The sequence below is a fragment of the Heptranchias perlo genome, chromosome 41 (genome assembly GCF_035084215.1).
Source record: "Heptranchias perlo isolate sHepPer1 chromosome 41, sHepPer1.hap1, whole genome shotgun sequence".
NCBI lineage: Eukaryota > Metazoa > Chordata > Chondrichthyes > Hexanchiformes > Hexanchidae > Heptranchias > Heptranchias perlo.
Genome location: NC_090365.1, coordinates 10,057,024 through 10,078,280, shown reverse-complemented (window position 1 = coordinate 10,078,280; position 21,257 = coordinate 10,057,024). Strand labels below are relative to the sequence as shown.

The 21,257-nt window shown below is 43.2% G+C and overlaps 1 protein-coding gene and 1 long non-coding RNA gene across 10 annotated transcripts in view; one reads left to right on the top strand and one right to left on the bottom strand.

Annotated features, from left to right (window-relative positions):
* The window catches only part of LOC137306047 (uncharacterized), a 77,309-nt gene that overhangs the window by 19,451 nt on the left and 36,601 nt on the right, over positions 1 to 21,257 (top strand). The window contains exon 2 of the long non-coding RNA XR_010958814.1: positions 16,334 to 16,410. This is a non-coding gene — a long non-coding RNA (uncharacterized lncRNA). The remainder of the gene's footprint in view (positions 1 to 16,333; positions 16,411 to 21,257) is intronic.
* Positions 898 to 21,257, bottom strand: part of LOC137306046 (sodium/calcium exchanger 3-like) — a 237,655-nt gene continuing 217,295 nt past the window's right edge. For all 9 annotated transcript variants that reach the window (XM_067975077.1, XM_067975079.1, XM_067975086.1 and 6 more), the window contains 3 exons: positions 20,634 to 20,733; positions 13,349 to 13,624; positions 898 to 1,459 (listed from right to left, as the gene is read on the bottom strand). In XM_067975077.1, the coding sequence (XP_067831178.1) occupies positions 1,083 to 1,459; positions 13,349 to 13,624; positions 20,634 to 20,733 (753 nt within the window). In that variant the 3' untranslated portion in view covers positions 898 to 1,082. The remainder of the gene's footprint in view (positions 1,460 to 13,348; positions 13,625 to 20,633; positions 20,734 to 21,257) is intronic.

The following is a 21,257-nucleotide window of genomic DNA, read 5'->3' as shown; positions in this document are numbered from 1 at the left end:
ATTTACCTGATTTTTTTCTATCCCATCTTCTGTCCTACAGTTTTAGAATTTGGCCTTTCACTCATAGTTAAGAATGATATTAGTAATACTGAGCACAGAATTTGCAAAGTTTATACTGAGAACCGTGGTTTGTTTTAGGCAGAAAGTAGGTCTACTTTGACCTATGATTGACCCACTTAGACAAGGTATATAAGATATGTTATTTTGAACGGTATTTTCAGAAATGAGGCAGTCTAATCTGGACACTGGTCATTTAAAAGTTGAAAACAGGACATTTCTAGTAAATCATTTGTGGGCGCAGCAACTTTAATAAATGCATAATAGATCAATGAAATTCACTACAGGAAAAGTTACCATAAATTTGGATTCTACGCTGGTCCTCTTTTTAAGAAAAGCTGGGCCATTGCATATACCACTCCTACAAACAAAATCAGTATTGAGATGCAACTTACACACCAGGTTTTACAGCAAGATAAATAAAAGTACACCTAGCCAATAGCTACTGAACACATCTAATAAATATACACCTTCATGGTCATGTGTAGATTTTCTCCCATTATTTCACTACCAATGTCATGATTTATCTTTCTACTGTGTATCAGGCATGTTCAAAATAAATCAACAGCTACTGCAAAAGCTTTGTGCTTATTCAATGAGATGAGTTGTAACAACTGTACAGATAAAGACATTTAAAACTGGTGGGCCAAAGTTGTTGGCCACTTGTCCTATACAATACCAAAACATCATTCTTCAACGGCTGACTCTTTCTCGATGTTTGTAACACAGCAAGCTCAGATTGTAGATGTAAAAAAGTCTAAATCCATTAGAATAAAAAACCTTTTTCAGGTGGTTCCTTGAAGATATTTTGTCTGCTGGCTACAGCCAGTGTTAGAACCTTTTGATAAGGCAGGACAACTCAACAGCTAGATTCTGCCTTTTTTCTTTGCCGGTAAAGGTCTGTTTTATGATCCGTGCTGAGAAAGTACCTTCTCTGGGATTGGAATGTGTCAGGCTGCCTCTCCGTCTCTTCAGTAGCTCCGGCAGGAGCTTGCTCGTGGTAAGCAAAAGAAAGCTCCTCAGTCTTAGAAACCCCTTATATGGCAGTAGGTCTCCAGGGCTGAAAACACGACATACAGCAACCAGAGGCTCACAAACATGGCACAGGTTAGGACCTTGCCGCGACGTGTACCTCCAAGCTCACCACCTATGTGTGGCCGCCTTCTGTACAGGAGTATGCTGATGGTGACAAAGGCAAAGATGGTAAAAAGTGTGACAGAAAAGGCCAATGAGCCAGGCTTTACTCTAAACTCCTCCCCTTTAGCAGCCCAGTAGATGGCAGCAACAGACCAAGCGACTCCAATACCCAGGAACACATTTACAGCATTGCTTCCTGTCACGTTCCCAATGGAGGCATCTGCATATTGGTCTTGCAGTGCTGCAACCTTGCTGGCAAAAGTATCTGGAAAAACACCAAAGAGACATCTCCATTATATTCATTGCAATTTACTGGCATAAAATTATTTTGTACTGTATGTGGTGTTAACGGATGTTATTTCCCAGTGGAATCATAGCATGGTTACAGCACAGAAGGAGGCCATTTGGCCCATCGAGCCCGTGCCGGCTTTTTGTAAGAGCAATCCAGTTAGTCCCATTCCCCTGCTCTTTCCCCGTAGCCCTGCAAAATAGAATCAGTCAAAGTATATCACTCGAACTTGAAGTGATTCTAATTATTATTTAATTCTAGACATCATAACACATCAATTTCTGTCTCTTGATTGTTTTAAAACCTGCCTCTTGCAAAAAAAAAATGGATAATATTGTCTCCATGAATACTGCAGTGGATATTGTAATAAAAATAGCCAATACATAGGAGTAACATTAAGACAGTAATCTCATGACTTATGTTACCTTCAAACCTTTAATGAATTACTGCTTTGGCCCTCTTCTCTTCCTCATCTACATGCTGCCCCTGGGCAACATCCTCTTCCCACGCAGGTTCAGCTTCCACATGTACAATGATGCCAACAAACACTACCTCTCAGCCACATCCCTTGATTCCTCAACTGTTTCTCTGCTATCAGACTGCTTTACCCTTAGTGATAGGGGTTATACATCACACACAATCCCCTAACATTTTGCTGCTCCTAACTTGCCCCATGGAAAAGGTAAGTGCGCTGGCTGGTTGCAAGGTTTCAATGGTAGTTGGTTGGCATTCTGTGTGGCTTTTTACTTCCGGCAATATTTCATGTGATGAACCTGCAACTGATGCAGCCATGCTCACTGCTGCTGTGGCTGACTGGTTCTGCCCACTTTCATCTGAATTATAGATGGGTCAAATGTAGTGTGGCCCTGAGACAACAGCCTCACCTGTGCCTACTTCAGCCATGTGAGGCACACCTTCACCATAAACACCGATCTTCATGGGAGTAGGTCACTGGACAGCATGAGGTCTATGAATCCTTGCCTCAAGCTTCTCTCAGTTTGATCACGCAGCATGAAGGCTGGACAAAAGACCCTCATGTAGATTGGAGCCCAAGGTCTTCATACCAGCAGTGTGTTTAGGATATGTGCCACTGTGGTTTCCTATACACATGTCCCTGGAGTTGTCTGATGCTCCATGGTAAACTGTAATGTAGACAACTATTCATCTATGACTGCACAGATCCAGCTGCTGAACATTTCCATATCCCTTGCTAGACCTTGCAGGGTATTTTGAATGGACTCTAATAATTCATGTAGATGATCCTGCACAAACAACAACCTCCTTTTTATAAGCATGTTAGACTCCCTAAGCACAGCAGCAAAGGCATCAACTGTGCTGGTGCTCCAGGGAGCATGTACCTGCTCTTCATCTACCAACACCATTTGCTTTTCCTGAGCCATGTGTTGTGACTTACCTGGTGCTACCTTCTCTATCTCACAAGTTCTTTCTTTTTTTATAGACCCTTTCACAACCTCTGGATGTTTCCAAAGCACTTCACAATCAAATAAAGTATTTTGAAGTGTGTCACTGTTGCAGTGTAGGGAAACTCAGCAGCCAATTTATGCTCAAAGGTCCCAAAGAAATAAATAAATCTGGGTTTTTTTTGTGCTATTGGTTAAGGGATAAATGTTGGCCTGGATACTGTGAGAACTCCCCCTACTCCTCTTCGAATAGTGCCATGGGATCTTTTATGTTCACCTGAGAGGCCAGACAGGTTTAACGTCTCATCTGAAAAATGGCACCTCTGCCAGTGCAGCACTCCCTCAGTACTGCAATGAAGAGACTATGTGCTGGAGTCGGGCTTGTACCCACAACCCTCTGACTCTGAGGCGAGAGCACTACCGTTGAGACAAGGTTGACACCTAACTACCTTCTTTGGAGGTTTGTATAATTGTGAGGTGCTTGGCAGAGGTGGTGAGAGTGACACATGGATGCTGAGAGCTATGGCTTGCTCAGAGACACTGGCTGTGACAACTCAAAAACCAAAGAGGAACATATGTCAAAATGTTTCTAGAAGTGTAATATATATTGTCAGAAGTTTTTGAGCTTCAGTCTGTCAGGGTTTGAGTAGGGAGATAAGACATAAAGCATGTGATGATATTAGCTCTGAGCTTTGAAGAATCCTTGGTGCCTATAGTTTGAGTTATAGGTTGCTGCTTGTATTTTCCTCATGCATGCTAAGCACTGAAATGGGCTGTTTTTTCTCAAGGCAGGACTGCACAGCAAACCCCTTTATTAACTGTTAGGATGACTTGACACAAAATAATTTACAGGCTATAAAGGTATACTTTGCCATGCCTACTTGAGTCATTACTTGGTATTTAAGGCAAGGCTGAAGTACAGCTTTAGTCATCCATTTTCTTCCTGAGCTATGTTCAGGTCCTCTGAGCTCTGCAGAGCATTCACTCTGCAGTTTGCTCCCTAAGCGTGTTGAATTGGTTTTTTGAGGAAGGTGTCCATCTGTACATATAAGATTTTCTTCCTTTCCCTTGCTAGATGAATAAGCACCTCCAGTGCTTGGTCATCAGGCTTTCTTCCCGCTTGCATTTTCCAAGAATTTTCTTGATCTGTTCTCTTTTGTGCAAATGCAGAGATTAAAATATCTCCTATTTCATCTAACTGCTGCTGTGCCTGTAAATCAGTTGAGACACTCCATTTATTCAGTCTGCTATGTGCAGAATAGATCATTCATTTTACTGCTGCACCAAGAAACTACCTGGTGCTATATCCTTAAGCTATTTACATCCTCTAGGGCATGCATAGCTGTGTAGGTGCTTTGGAATGGTGGTGAGAGTGACTCAGTAGAAAGGAGATTGTCTTAATGCTGATACACCACCCCATGTCCCAACAGAGTAAAACTGCAAGGCAGATAGACGACTCAAGGGACACATTGAGCAGGCATTTGAAATGCTTAAACAATATTTTGGACGTTTGGAGGGCCTACACTGTGCCAATGACAGGGTATCCAGAATTATTGTTGCATCTTGCATAATTAGTAAGGCCTCTGTCCCTAGCGATATTGCTATTAGCATTGCCTGAGAATCAGCACCAAGTTATGCACGATGGAAGAGGAGGTGGAGGAACTACCATTGAGGTTTTCTTCCAAAAATGAGTGACACACGGGGCTAAATTTTAACCCCTAGAACAGGTGGGTTGGGGGGGTGGCGGGATGGAAGGTAAAAATTGTAAAAAAAACACTAAAACCCAACCCCAACGTGCCTCCAACCCACCCACTTCTGGTTTTAATGGAGGCAGGTCGAGGGGCAGGCGACCAACCTGCTCTCAGGAGGTGGGTCAGTCAGTGAAAGCTTTTAAGGAGGCTGCGGGCCTCCAGTTTGACAGGTTTTTTACTTTTAACTCCTGGGGTCCGGGATTCCTGGGCCGACTGCTTCACGTCACGTAAAAGGAGCCGAGAAGGCCTGGCTCAGCGAATAAGTGCCTTTATTGCATAGCTTGTGAGCTCGGAGGAGCAGGAGTGCTTCCCCCAGGCCCAATATGCCTATCTGCAGTGATCCCACACACTCGATCGACCGCCCCCCCGGTGACCCCCGATCCCGATAACCTTCGCCCACCCCTGATGACCCCCCCCCCCGCCAATGACCAACTAACCCCCGTCAAAATCGTACGGTGTGCGGACAACACAGTGAACTGCTGAGAGTTTGGTAAGTGTGGGAGTTTAAGGGTTAGTCTCTAAAATCTAGTGTATATTGCTTTCAACTGTTTAAGTTCAATTTAAACTTTAAAATTTTTAAGTTTCTGTCAGGCTTCAGCAGAGAGAGCTGCTGTAGTAAGTTAATTGGTTAGCTAGATTAAACTGGTACCTGAAGGTGGGGCAGGCCTGACTCATCTGAGTCACAAACTGTAGAAATACAGGGGCCTGTCAGTGCGGCAGGACAGAGTGAACTGCTGAGAGTTTTAAGTGTGGGAGTTCAGTGAAGTGGGGGAAGGAGGTGCTGCTTTGCCTTGCTTTTCCGAACTTCTTCCCCAGAGCAGCAGTGGACCTGAGCGTAGAAGACTGAGATTGAGGAATAAAAGCAGCAGCAGACCTGCAACAAGAGAAAACTACTGTGCGACGTCACAGGTGAGGCAGGAGAGTCAGAGAGGTGAGCACAGTACAAAAGGAGAGACCAAGTGCGGGAGGAGAGTCTGGGAGTCTAAGGCAAGTCATGGCAGCACAGCTCGCACCCATGATATGCTCCTCCTGCACTATGTGGGAAGTCATGGACACTACCAGTGTCCCTGGCGACCATGTGTGCAGGAAGTGTGTCCAGCTGCAGCTACTGGCTAACCGTATTTCGGAGCTGGAGCTGCGGGTGGATTCACTGTGGAGCATCCGCGATGCTGAGACTATCGTGGATAGCACGTTCAGTGAGGTGCTCACACCGCAGGTAAAGATTACGCAGGCAGAAAGGAAATGGGTGACCACCAGGCAGAGTGAAAGGACTAGGCAGGTAGAGCAGGAGTCCCCTGAGGCCATCTCCCTCTCAAACAGATATTCTGCTTTGGATACTGTTGGGGGAGATGGCTTATCAGGGGAAGGCAGCAAGAGCCAAGTTCAGGGCACCACAGGTAGCTCTGCTGCACAGGAGGGGAGGAAGACGAGTGGCAGGGCTATAGTGATAAGGGATTCAATTGTAAGAAAAACAGATAGGCATTTCTGCGGCTGCAAACGTGACTCCAGGATGGTATGTTGCCTCGCTGGTGCTAGGGTCAAGGATGTCACAGAGCGGCTGCAAGGCATTCTGGAGGGGGAGGGTGAACAGCCAGTAGTCATGGTCCATATTGGTACCAACGACATAGGTTTAAAAAAAGGGATGAGGTCCTGCAAGGTGAATTTAAGGAGTTAGGAGATAAATTAAAAAGCAGGACTTGAAAGGTAGTGATCTCAGGATTACTACCAGTGCCACGTGCTAGTGAGTATAGGAACAGGAGAATAGACAGGATGAATGCGTGGCTGCAGGGATGGTGTAGGAGGAAGGCATTTAGATTCCTGGGACATTGGGACCGGTTCTGGGGAAGGTGGGACCTGTACAAGCGAGACGGGTTACACCCGAGCAGGACCGGGACCAATGTCCTCGCGGGGGTGTTTGCTAGTGCTGTTGGGGAAGGTTTAAACTAGAGTGGCAGGGGGATGGGAACTTGAGCGGGGAGTCAGAAGGGAATAAAATTGAGAGCAGCAAGAGAGGGGAAGACCCAGGGCAAATTTACAATACAAATAGTAAAACAGTTGTTCAAGAACAAGTGAAAGGGAAAAGCGTAGAGCAGCGGAAAGAAGGTGTACTTTAGGCACGACAGAAAAAATAAAAACTAGAAGGCGTAAGGCGATTAACCCAGCATCAAAGCTGAAGGTCAGGCTCGGGTGTGTGGCCCAACTAAGAGTTCTATATACAAATGCATGGAGTAAAAGGAATAAATTAAATGAACTACAGGTTCAAATTCAAATTGGAGGGTATGACATAATAGCTATTACTGAGACTTGGCTGCAGGATGGTCAGGATTGGGAACTAATTATACCAGGTTATAAGGTCTACAGGAGAGATAGGGAAAATGGAAGAGGGGGAGGAGTAGCCTTCGTGATTAGAGATGAAATCACTTCAATGATAAAGGGGGATATAACGAGAGGTAAGCAGCCAATAGAGACCTTATGGGTTGAATTGAGAAATAGGAAAGGATCTAAGACTATAGTGGGAGTTGTATATAGGAGCCCTGGCAGCAGCTCTGAAGTGCTAGATTGTATAAATGCAGAGATTAGACAAGCGTGTAAGAAAGGCATAGTGGTCTTAATGGGGGACTTTAACCTTCACATAGATTGGGAAAAGCAGACTAGCAACTGTCAGAAAGGTAGTGAATTTCCTGAGTGTGTCTGGGATAGTTTTCTACAGCAGTATGTCCTAGAGGCAACAAAGGGGCAAGCCATACTAGATTTAGTAATGAGTAATGAACCAGATTTAGTTAACGGCTTAACTGTGCGTGAACATCTATCCAGTAGTGATCATAACATGATCGAGTTCAATGTAGTGTTTGAAAAGGAAAAAAGTGAGTCAGCTGCTAAGATTCTAGACTTGGGCAAGGCCGACTTCAATGGGATGAGACAGAGACTGTCCACAGTAAATTGGGCAAATCTGTTAATGGGTAAAACGACTGATGATCAGTGGGAAATGTTTAAAGAAACATTTAACGTGATACAGAATCGTTTTATACCCCTGAGGGGCAAGAACTCCACTTGCCAAAAAAAACAACCATGGACAACTAAAGAGGTAAGGGACAGTATAAGACATAAGGAAAGGGCATATAAAAAGGCAAAAAATGGCACAGATCCTGGCGAATGGGAAAGATACAAAGATCAACAAAGGGTCACAAAACAGATAGTAAGGGCTACAAAAAGAGAGTATGAAAAGAAACTCGCAAGGGATATCAAAACCAAGACGAAGAACTTTTATAGTTACATTAGGAAAAGGAGGGTGGTCAGGAACAGTGTTGGCCCCTTAAAAACTGAAAGTGGGGATATTGTCATTGACAATGGGGAAATGGCGGACATATTGAACAATTACTTTGCGTCAGTATTTACAGTAGAAAAAGAGGATAGCATGCCGAAAATCCCAAGAAAACTTATATTGAATTGGGGACAGGGACTCGATAAAATTAACATAAGTAAAGCAACAGTAATGAAGAAAATAATAGCACTAAAGAGTGACAAATCCCCAGGACCAGATGGTTTCCATCCCAGGGTTTTAAATGAAGTAGGTGAGCACATTGCGGATGCCCTAACTATAATCTTTCAAAGTTCTCTAGATTCAGGAACTGTCCGTCTAGATTGGAAAATTGCACATGTCACTCCGCTTTTTAAGAAAGGAGAGAGAGGGAAACCGGGGAATTATAGACCAGTTAGCCTAACAGCTGTTGTGGGGAAAATGCTGGAGTCCATAATTAAGGATAGGGTGACTGAACACCTCGAGAATTTTCAGTTCATCAGAGAGAGCCAGCATGGATTTGTGAAAGGTAGGTCGTGCCTGACAAACCTGATTGAATTTTTGGAAGAGGTGACTAAAGTAGTGGACAGGGGAATGTCAATGGATGTTATTTATATGGACTTCCAGAAGGCATTTGATAAGGTCCCACATAAGAGACTGTTAGCTAAGATAGAAGCCCATGGAATCGAGGGAGAAGTACAGACTTGGTTAGGAAGTTGGCTGAGCAAAAGGCGACAGAGAGTAGGGATAATGGGAAGGTACTCACGTTGGCAGGATGTGACTAGTGGAGTCCCGCAGGGATCTGTCTTGGGGCCTCAATTATTCACAATATTTATTAACGACTTAGATGAAGGCATAGAAAGTCTCATATCTAAGTTTGCCGATGACACAAAGATTGGTGGCATTGTAAGCAGTGTCGATGAAAACATAAAATTACAAAGCGATATTGATAGATTAGGTGAATGGGGAAAACTGTGGCAAATGGAATTCAATGTAGACAAATGTGAGGTCATCCACTTTGGATCAAAAAAGGATAGAACAGGGTACTTTCTAAATGGTAAAAAGTTTAAAAATAGTGGATGTCCAAAGGGACTTAGGGGTTCAGGTACATAGATCATTGAAGTGTCATGAACGGGTGCAGAAAATAATCAAGAAGGAAAATGGAATGTTGGCTTTTATATCTAGAGGACTAGAGTACAAGGGGGCAGAAGTTATGCTGCAGCTATACAAAACCCTGGTTAGACCGCACCTGGAGTACTGTGAGCAGTTCTGGGCACCGCACCTTCGGAAGGACATATTGGCCTTGGAGGGAGTGCAGGGTAGGTTTACTAGAATGATACCCGGACTTCAAGGGTTAATTACGAGGAGAGATTACACAAATTGGGGTTGTATTCTCTAGAGTTTCGAAGGTTAAGGGGTGATCTGATCGAAGTTTATAAGATATTAAGGGGAACAGATAGGGTGGATAGAGAGAAACTATTTCCGCTGGTTGGGGATTTTAGGAGTCGGGGGCACAGTCTAAAAATTGGAGCCAGACCTTTCAGGAGCGAGATTAGAAAACATTTCTACACACAAAGGGTGGTAGATGTTTGGAACCCCCTTCCGCAAACGGCAATTGATACTAGCTCAATTGCTAAATTTAAATCTGAGATAGATAGCTTTTTTGGCAACCAAAGGTATTAAGGGATATGGGCCAAAGGCAGGTATATGGAGTTAGATCACAGATCAGCCATGATCTTATCAAATGGCGGAGCAGGCACGAGGGGCTGAATGGCCTACTCGTTCTTATGTTCCTATCTGGGAAATCCGTACTTCCGGGTTTCCCGTCAGGAATTCTCCCTGGCCCTCTTCCCAGCGCCAGGTTAAAGTTTACCCCCTGCTCTTTACAGCGCTCAACAGAATAGATTAGTGACCTTGCACTAATTATTTGCTGTAGCTTCCTGTTTCGTCTTGTCATGTTACCTTAATTCTGAAGCAGCTGTCCGCCTTTCTGATTAGTGTATTAAAGGAACTGCCTTCAACTTGTACGCAAAGTGCTCTTTGTAATAGCGCATACACTGAATATGGTCACAGTGCTGTTAAACGGTGCTGCACTCTTGTGCCTCGTGAACTAGTACCTTGTTGTCCACCTTGAATACTATTTCGAAATGAATCCCTAATTGAAGAAGGGGGTATGGTGGTTGTCTACAAATTCTCCTCAAGCCCATTTAGAGATTCAAATGGCCTACTGGCTAATGCTAGTAACCCAAAGTAGCCTGCGTCTGTTCAGTAATATCCAGTACTTTATTCTCTGGAAGGCTGCGTGCTTTCTATGGCATCATCTCTACTTTGGGGAGAGACATGACATGGCATTGGCACCAACATGACAGAAAAGAGCTTACTGCTGTGCTACGGTACAGATACCCCTGCTGGAGGCAAGTGTTCAAGTAGTCCACTGTTATAGAAGTCTCCATTTTACTTGCCGAGTGATCAATGGCAGATAACTGCTCTATCACAGCACCATCATCATTTGTGTTGACAGACATCTGGTAGGTTTACTCACCTACTAGGCTGGGGTGCGCATTTGTGCTCATACACTATCCTCCCATCTGAAAGATGGCCCCATGGAGTCCAAATTACAAGTAGTTCAGCAAGGCCAGTCGACAGGATGGCCTCTGCCTATCACCTGGCCATCCTTCTCTGGCCAGTAGCAGTGCCCCTTGCTCACTTGTGCTGTGAGTCACCCTGTGATATCGCCTCAAACTTGTTGATAAGATCTTTTTGAGTGTGTGTCTCTGGGCTACAAGGAGTGTCTCCTGATGTGAGGGACCGTCTTCCTAATGCAAGAGATGGGTTTCTTGATGTAAGGGATGGTCTTTGTTATATCATTCCATTGCTGTCAGAGAGAAGATGGGATATTATTACAATACTAATATTATTACTATATATAGTAATAGTATTGTAATAATATCCCAAGAATATTGCTACAGCACTGTTAATACATGCTGTTTTGTGAGGTGCTGCTGAATCCCTGTCTTGTCATGTTGCCAAAAACTGATATTACGTGAATGTCATGCTACAAACCAGCAACTTGGCCCCATCTGCTAACTTCACCATCCCCGTGCCCTCTTTGGTCTCCCTGCCAATGATATCTATAACAACAATATCCTCATAGGCGTTAAGGGCACCACCTACTCTTCTGTTCAATACCAGCTTCTCCTGCAATAATAACAACACTGTTCATTAGTTATGAGTGCGCTGTGCAATGACAATGTCTGCACTGTCACACATGGTCTAATAATATTTTGATTATTTTACTAATTCCGCTGGTCTAGTGCACTTGCTCAAATATTAATGTCAGTTCTTGCTGGCATTATAGCTACTTAGCTTATAACTAGTCACCTGCAATTTCCTAGTGTGCATATTTATTACCTTCTTATTAATCTGTTGTCCTTTGCTGTTTCACACGGAACTGTTTACTAGCTAATTTGCTTTTCTGTTCTGAGAGTCCTGCTACTTAGGCAGATATTTCTGTCATCTGCAACTTGCTGACGTACACGTATATGGGCTGTTCAGGATTTTCACCTGAGTATTCATTGCTTACCTTTGCACTTCACGTAAGGTCATGCAGCTTCATCCCCTCTCCGATCCACTGGGTGCACAATGCTTGTTCATTGTCACTGTGACCTCTTCCCATGCATGTTATTTTGGTGTTGCCCTTCCACCATGAAGGGGCAAATTTGTCACTCTCCCATGGCATCAACGAGCCTGGGAGATATAGTCTGTGAAGCAGGCTTTGGCTTTCTGTCCTCCATTTTAAACAAATTTTCTTACTCTATAGCTGGATTCATGAAATACACTTCTTATGCACCACATTAGATCATTAACAAGTACCTCAGCAGTAATATTGCAGGTGTGTTCTGATGGGATGATCAGCTGTGCGTGCATAGCAGTGAATCCAGAACTCCACAAATCACAAGGTTCAAAATTACTTGTTCCTGCAAATTCATAAAAACAAATTGCAAGAAATCTCATGCTGATTAATATATTTTTCACTCCAAGATAAATCTCTAGGTCTAGCTTCCCAATCTCTGCTTAATTCAGTCTTTAGGAGAATGCTAATCACAGCATCACAAGACTGCACAATAAATACAGATAAGACAAGCTTCTCTTAGCTCATCCATCCACGTATAAAATAAATTGCAGTCGCCTCCATCATGTCATTCAACTGGACCTTGAATGAATTCAAGGTTTTTTCCTCCATTACCCAACCTGAAAAGCCCAATCCAAATGTTGATCATTCTGCATGAAGAAGTTCTTCCTGACATCAGTCCTAAATGGATCCTTCACCAGTTTTAGTCCATGTCTCCTGTGGTACCAAGTCACTTACCATGGAGTGGAATGAAAAAGTCAAGGGAAAGTTAATTTTGCATAGCTCCAGAGCATTACAGATTTCTAGTTTGTCCTTACTTCCAGGGAATGTTATATGCCACAGTAACACCTGAAGAAAATTATAATAAAACTTTGTGGAGGTGAACTTTCATAATATGCCATGTATTTACACATTAGAAAACAGCAAAGATACCGCCGGTGGACAGAATGAAGTACTAGATATCCACCCCAGCAAATTAGTGTGTCCCATGGAGTTGCTTAGTTATTAGTATTGGAACTCATCTGATGTACTTATCCAGTCCTAGAAATAGGAACGGCTCTCGTGGCTGATATGATCATTTGCTTTTACAGTTTAGAGAATTTCAGAAGAGCTGAATAAACATGTTGGGAAACATTTGTCCTTTATAGGTTACTGGGGGATAATGTATGGCACATCCATTTTGACCTGTTTCAGGATGTTTGGACAGAGGGCTGTACAGCGGGCTTTAATAGTGGAGAAGGTAGATAAACGATAGGTTCACAGTGGATGCTAAAGGGAAACGGATCAAGAATAAGAGGCTTGGTGATTGTGCAGACATATTTCAGGCTTCAGAGAAAATGTCAATGGCTCAAATTGATACTGTGACCTCACTACAAACTTATGTCTATTAAATTGTAAAGGTTGAAATCGCAATATTAATAATGAACATAATGCATATGAAATTCCTTTGCAAGCTGAACCAGAACTTTAACTTTAACGTTTAAAATTTCACATGATTTTAAGCCCTTTAGGGGTGAAATTTAACTTGGACGGGGTCACAAAACGGATCTTATCGCATCGGCCACCTGTCGTATGCCTCGGCTGATACTCCGTTCCATTGATACCGATTGAACTGAGTATTGGTGGTGGCATATATCGGGCGGCCAGTGTGGTACTGCCCAGGATGAATTTCTAGCCCATGTGTTCCAGGGAGTTGTGGCAGATTTCACTCGCAACACTGTTTACTGGCCATGTATCTTTTGCCGTCGCCATCCTGTTCATTACCTGGTACAGAGGTGCCAAGTGCCACAAAAACCACAGCAGTAACGGAATCCTTCAGTCCCACTGTGCAGCCAAAATGTGAAGCCAGATCATTGATGAAAGCAGTGAGTAAACCAATCGCAGACATACAGACGACAAAGCAGGCCCAGCCGTTCCAGTACTCCGTGGGAGGGACAAAGGCAAAGAGAACTTTCCAGAAAACCGTTAAGAAGTGCATGACATAGTCAAAACAAGAAGGCAGCTTCTCCTCCCGGGTACCATCCTCATCCTCACCATTACCTGACAAAGAAAATAGATCATATTTCAGAATTGTGCCAAGACTGAGAGCGCACCATGTACCATGTACCAGCTCAAACTCATGTTTCCCATTTCCCAAAAGAGTAAAGCTTGAGCTTTAGAGCTCTGTCCGAGGCAACCTTGATGGGACAAACAGTGCAAGGGTGTATAATAAATCCTAAATAGTAATAGTGCATATATATTATACAGACCTGACCTCGCCAGTCTCAGTCCCTGCCTCAACTCCAGGAATGCTGCTGCTCTCAGCCTCAGTCCCAAAAATCTCAGGTCCAAGAATACTACCACTCCCAACCTCGGCACAAGGAATGCCTCCACCCACCTCAGGACCTGGATTTTGTCTCTCCCACTTGCAAGATCCTGCTCTATCGAAGTTTTAACCCCAGACCTCAAACCCATCCCATTCCACTCTGGCTATGGTTTACACTTCATCCAACTGTTCCACTCCCTGGCCTCGTTGCTTTCCAAACTGACTTATTCACTTCCCGGCCTGTGTTCCAGGTATCCATGAGCAATGGTACAAGAGATCTATCAGTGATTAAGAAATTATTCAGTGGTTTTTGAGTTATACCAGATATTTTTCTCGTGCTCAGCATCAAGGACTAGTCCCACCTAACAACAGTGACTACACTTCAGAAATACTTCACTGGCTGTAAAACACTTTGGGACATCCTGAGGTCATGAAAGGCACTATATAAACCCAAGCATTTCTTTCATTCACATATGATCCCTCACTTCCTATGAACTGCAGTGTGACCTTATACATAGAATAACTGATAAAGTAGCATTGCCCAGGTTTGTTACTGTAATTTGCTGGCTGGGAAAACCCTTTAATGACGAAAACCCTTTAATGCAAGTAGTTGTTAAAGTTCAGATAACATGAGTAATCACTCTGTCAGACTGTATGCCTTAGGCTATAATCTATGAATCAGGTTTGTTAAAAGTAGAAATTAAACAATAGCAAAAAGTTTGAACAGCAGGTTTCATTAACTTACAACATAAAACTCATTTGTAAAACAAACAAAGTAATGCTTCACTAACTTTCCTATTATCACAGAACCTGGTCCAGCATTCGTAGCACAGAATTATACATGAAGTTCAGCCATCCCATACAACCATCACATTCTCATTTTGACCTCAATAGAGGAGGAAGAACTGCTGAACTTGGAATAAAGCTGCAAAATATATTTTTCTGTTTGGGAAAGAACTGTCATTCAACTCCTTGCCTCAGAGACACCTTGTGGAACTTCCCTTGCCAACAGAATCTGGTTGCTTCAGTTCAGGTTTCATAGAATCATAGAATAATACAGCACAGAAGGAGGCCATTTGGCCCATTGTGCTTGTGCCGGCTCTCTGAAAGAGCTATCAATTAGACCCATTCCCCTGCTCTTTCCCCTCAGCCATGCAAATTTTTCCTTTTCAAGTATTTATTCAATTCCTTTTTGAAAATTACTATTGAATCTGATTTCAGGCAGTGCATTCCAGATCATAATTTTTTACACAGCGAGTTATTTTCTCCTCATCTTGCCCCCTGGCTCTTTTGCCAATTATCTTAAATAATTGTTATCTAGGCCATTTAACAATCAAAAGGTACAGTGGCACCTGGCTAGCTGAAAGGCCTACTAACAGCATACTTGCTTCTTTTGATACTTCAATTAGTTCTGTCTCTGTAAACTAGTTCCAACACAGTGACAGCTTCCTGTCCCAGCTGAGTATTAAAGACCATTGATTATCATCTGATAATTACATATTCTAATTCCTTTCAGAGCTATTTGTTGTACAGTTGGTACCAGTCGGTTTTCCCAGCAAAAAAATACATTTTTAAAAACGGGAAATCTGAAATAAAAACAGAAACTACTGAAAATATACCACAGGTCTGTCAGCATCTATAAAGAGAAAGCACAGGTTAACGTTTCGGGTTATTTCAGCTGTTTTTTTTATTCCAGCTTTCCGGCAGGTGGGAGAGACACCTGAAACTGTCTATAAACTACAGCCAGATGTGGAATGTGGATTCTCTTCCAATACAAAGAACCCAAGCCTGACATTAGCAATTTAAAGTAGTACTCTCACAATAATAAAAAATATACACCATAAAGATTCCTAAGACAATAAACGGAATAGATTTCTGATTTATTACTCAGCCAAATACTAGAAAGTATAAATTGGTTTAACGAAACACTTGTAGTGATCATTTGGCTGTATGTGTCAGATCTTACTTCCAAAATCCATTTTCTATTAGTACTAGTGTGTTTGCCCTCGGTTATAATGATCAGTGGGGCCTCAGTTGTAATATGCTGACTAGAAGTAATCTTCACAGGATAGATTTTAACAGCTCATTGGAATGCCATTTAGAGTTGGCTTGGTGATAAAATTGGCCTCATTGAATAATCCCATTGTTTATACTGTGACCTCATAACACATGAAAATAAAATTATCAATAACTGGCTCAGAACCCAGATTGTAAACACAGACATAATGTTAAATCCTTGGCTGTTGTTTATACAGTCCTACATGAGACACCGCATTGCCTGACACGTAGGCCTGGATTTTCACTCCAAGCCGTGGAGAGCAGAGCAGGGCAGGGGTGGGTGGGTGGGTGGATAAAGCACTTCTGGATGGGAAATCCAGAAGTATGGGCTTCCTGGGTGTCCTTAGAATTTTGACCTAAGGACGTCTTTTAAATTTTTTATGCAGGTTTCCCACACGACAGCCAGCCAGATTGACAGGCTGGCTGGCAGACGGGAAAGCAGCCGGGGAGTGGATGCCAGCAGGTAAGTCTGACATCGGGGGCTTGGTGCGGGGGTCGATCATTGGGGGCTGGGGGAGGTAGTGTCGGCCGATTGCATGTGTCAAGTCACAGCAGGTAAGCTTGTTGGGCCTGGAGAAAACATTCCTGCTCCTCCTGGCCCACAAGCAGTGCAATAAAGGCACTTACCTGTTGATCCGGTCCTTCTCGCCTCCTCTCAGATGGTGTGAATCCCGGACCCCGGGAGTTAAATGTAAAAACAGTATTAAAATGGAGGCCCGCAGCTTCCTTAAGATTTTACTGACCAATCCGCCTCCTAAGAGCGAGTTGGTCGCCCGCCTCCGTTAAAACCGGAAGTGGGCAGGTTGGAGACGGGTTGGGGTCAGGTTCTACATTTTTACAATTTTTACCTTCCTACCCGCCCCCTACCCACCCATCCTTGGGGGGGTTAAAATTAGAGTCATAGAGAGTCATAGAGTCATACAGCACGGATAGAGGCCCTTCGGCCCATCGTGTCCGCGCCGGCCATCAGCCCTGTCTACTCTAATCCCATATTCCAGCATTTGGTCCGAGAGAGTAGTGTTCAGCTGAGTGGGCCACTGCTTATATAGAAAGCAACTAATCTCCGACTTTGAAAGTAGAACTTAGAATGTGATGGTCAGCAGAGAAAAAAATCCTCTTATCAACTGTCTTACAGGGCACACACAAAGCTGTGCCTTCACAGTATAAAAGTGGTGTTTCTCCCCAGAAACCAGGGCATCATACAAGTTTCAAGGAAAACTGCCTTTGGTCCCTTCGCAGAAAAATCAATTCTAATTGCAGTGACTGCACAAGGTGATTGTTACTTAGTGGGGAGCATTCACACAGACATGCATCGCAGACTCTTATCCTATATGTGGATTTGCAGCTCAGAATGACTAAAGCACTTGATGAAAGTAATGCTTCTGCACCTCTACTGGACAGTAACATTCCCTCACCAACATAAATGACACCCAGTACACTTAACATGTTGGCAGAACCAAGACATGCTGAGATTTCTCACCAGCTCATGAACTGCAGCATTATAAGTGAGAGCTGAAAACCAGAGTGGTGAAAGTAATAAGGAAGGTGGGAGAAAGGAATAGGGAATACTTGCTATGCGAACGAGGCAAGAAATGGAGAACTGCCCATCAATTCTCTGTCATATCTTGGAAATGGAGAAAGAGCTGGTGACTGGTGCGCATGTTACCACTTACAGTCTGGCTTTCCATTCCCAGGAAGCAACTAAACAACAGAAGAAAGTTGCAGACTTTTTCTGCACTGCTAACACTTTACACTGATACTTTTATCTTGTGTATCATTTTATCTAAAGCAAGGCCTTCAGCAAGTAAAGGAGAGGAGGCCTCTACAAAGCCCTCTCCCTCCATTTACAACATTTGGGGCCATTTCCATCTCTCCCTGGGCTGCTGCCACCTTTCACCTAGGGAACAGCAGTAAAAGGAGTGGATGGAAGGGAAATGGATCATTGGGAGGAAAATTAAGGTCGACTTGGGGGGGGGGGGGGCTCATCACCCAATTCTCCCTGTTGTCTCACCTGATTTAGAGCGGGATAGCAGAGAAAATTTCAGGCCTAAGTGTCAACCACATTGCGTGGACTGGACACGTAGGCCAAGCCAGGTTAGAATGCCATGTCCCACCTGCCCAAATCTGGCTTCCAGTTAAAATGCCCCCCCAATGTAAATCCTCTCTTTGCTATTAGGCAATTTTTTTTTTTAAATGAATTAACTCTTGTCTCCCAGTAAAAAAAATTATCTGCTGTTACTGGGAGAAAAACATTTTAAGATGTGAATAAAAATATTCATTTCTCAAAAACGGCAACTAGAAATTATATTAAGTTGAGCAAAAGCCCTTTCTACTTTAACCAAAAAGGAACTTTCACCTACAGGGTAGCCCTATCCGTCCAGGGAACCACCCTCTGTCTGTAACTACTTTTCTTTGGCTTTGAATGGACATTTAATGAAAGGGATTGTTGTGTTTATCCTTTGAAAAAATGGACGCACGATACAGGCAGCCAGCTGCTTAGGAACGTAGGAACAGGAGTAGACCATTTAGCCTTTCGAGCCTGTTCCACCATTCAGTGAGATCATGGCTGATCTGTGACCTAACTCCATATGTCAGCCTTAGCCCCATATCCCTCAGTACCTTTGGTTAACAAAAATCTATCAATCTCAGATTTAAAGTTAACAATTGAGCTAGCATCAACTGCTGTTTGCGGAAGAGAGTTCCAAACTTCTACCACCCTTTACAAGTATTTCCTAACTTCACTCCTGAAAGTCCTGGCTCTAATTTTTAGGCTATGTCCCCTAGTCCTAGATTCCCCAACCAGCGGAAATAGTTTCTCTCTATCTACTCTATCAGTTCCCCTTAATATCTTGAAAACTTCGATCAAATCACCCCTTAATCTTCTAAATTCCAGGGAATACAACTCTAGTTTGTGTAATCTGTCCTCGTAATTTAACCTAGAGTCCAGGTATAATTCTAGTAAATCTACGCTGCACTCCCTCCAAAGCCAATATATCCTTCCTAAGATGCGGTGCCCAGAACTGAACACAGTACTCCAGGTGTGGTCTAACCAGGGCTGTAGTATAACTCTACCCCCTTGCATTCTAGTCTTCTAGATATAAAGGCCAGCATTCCATTCGCCTTTTTGATTATTTTCTATACCTGTCCATGACATTTTAATGATCTGTTTACATGGACCCCAAGTCTCTTTGCATCTCTGCTGTTTTGAGCTTTTCACCATTTAGAAAGTACTCTGATCTATCATTTTTAGGTCCAAAGTGGATGACCTCACACTTGCCTACATTGAAATCCATTTGCCACAGTTTTGCCCATTCACTTAATCTATTGATATCTCTGAAATTTTATGCTTCCATCTACACTGCGCACAATGCTACCTATCTTTGTGTCATTGGCAAACTTAAATGTGTGGCTCTCTATCCCGTCATCTAAATCATTAATAAATACAGTGAATAGTTGATGCCCCAACACCATTCCTTTCTATAAACTTCACTCCAAAATTCTGTTGCCCATATCCTGTCTCACACCAAGTCCTGCTCACCATCACCCCTGTCCTTGTTGACATAGATTGGCTCCTGGTCCTCTCCAATGCTTCTAATTTAAAATGCTCATCTTGTGTTTAAATCCCTTCTTGGCTTCATCCCTCCATATCTCTGCAACCTCCTCCAGACCTATAATCCCCCAGAACTCTGTTTCTCAAACCCTGGCCTCCTGTGTATCCCCTCACACTTCGTCCCAGCATTGGCGGTCATGCCTTCAGCTGTTAAAGCCCTATGCTCTGGAGTTCCCTTCCTAAACCCCTCCGCCTCGCCTCCATTAAGACTCTCCTTAAAACCCACCATTGACTAAGCATTTGATCCTAATTTCTTCTTTGCCTCAGTGTCCATTTTTGTCTGATTACATCTCAGTGCAGCCCCTCGGGATGTTTTTCTACGTTACAGGCACTATAAATGCAAGTTGTTTCTGTTTTTGTTGGCACTTAGCATTGCGACCTCCCTGTCACGTCATGCGCTACGTGCCAGGAATGCCACTAAAATATTTAAATGAGCTGATCTTGCAATATCATGTGAGGTCAGGTCGATTGGGTATAGGACCTAAAGCATAGGACATAGCACCTAAAGAACAGCATTGTGCCAGGGCTGCATCATCAGCCCCAGAGTCTCCTTTGTTCCAAATGTTGGTGTCAGCAACTTGCGGTGGTAATTGTAGAAAGATGCTGACTTGTATTCCACCTTCCTCTGGCCTTTCAGCTCTATTCTGCTGTGTTTGTTCCTCTAACACAGTGGTGATGAATACATTAGCCACTAGTCACGTGGTTAATTGATAAATTAAATGAGTAACAGACACCGTCGTTGGGCATGTGATCTCAATATCCCTATCTGCACGGCGTATGCATGTGAACTTTAACCTTTCTGTGCATTTGTTGGTAAAATGGAAAGACGAAAAGCCAGTGTTTATTGATTGTTGTGAGTGGTTTACTTCCTTGGTTACTGAATGGTGGTAACTGTTTCTTAACTAACTATACTCAATGTGAAGTACATTTCCACATATAGTATGGCGTTTTCTACTAAAATTAATTCATGTGGCTAAAACAGTGTCTGCATAGCCAGACCTGTGGCTAGTCAGCAATTTCTAGTGGATAACATTGTTCTAAAACTGTGAGAAAGGGAAATTAAAATGTATTCTCACCAGCACTGACTGTAATGGCCTCCATGAACTGCTCCCGCCATGAGTGTGTACCAATCACCAGTGCCAGGTTTGTCTTCTTTATCAGCTTATCCACAGTACTCTGCCAATCCGAAAAACAGACTTATAGAAGCATTCAGAAGTGACATCACTAACAGTTAAAGAGAGAACACTCCCTAGAGCCCAGAATTAAAATCTCACAGGATTGCAAAAGGTTTGAAGGCCTCAAATTTCAGGAAACACAATGCCACTCTACACTGAGAAAGATCCCACAAACAGCAATGAGATAATGACAGATAATCTGTTTTAATTAAGTTGGTTGAGGGATAAATACTGGCTAGGACTCCAGGGAGAACTCCCCTGCTCTTCTTTGAATAGTGCCATGGGATCATGGCTTCAGACGAGGCCTCAGTTTAACATCTCATTTGAAAGACAGCACCTCCAACAGTGCAGCACTCCGAGATGCATAAAGGGCAAAAGGGTAACTAGGGAGAGAGTAGGGCCTCTTAAGGATCAACAAGGTCATCTATGTGCGGAACCACAAGAAATGGGTGAGATCCTGAATGAATATTTCACATCGGTATTTACGGTTGAGAAAGGCATGGATTTTAGGGAACTTGGGGAAAT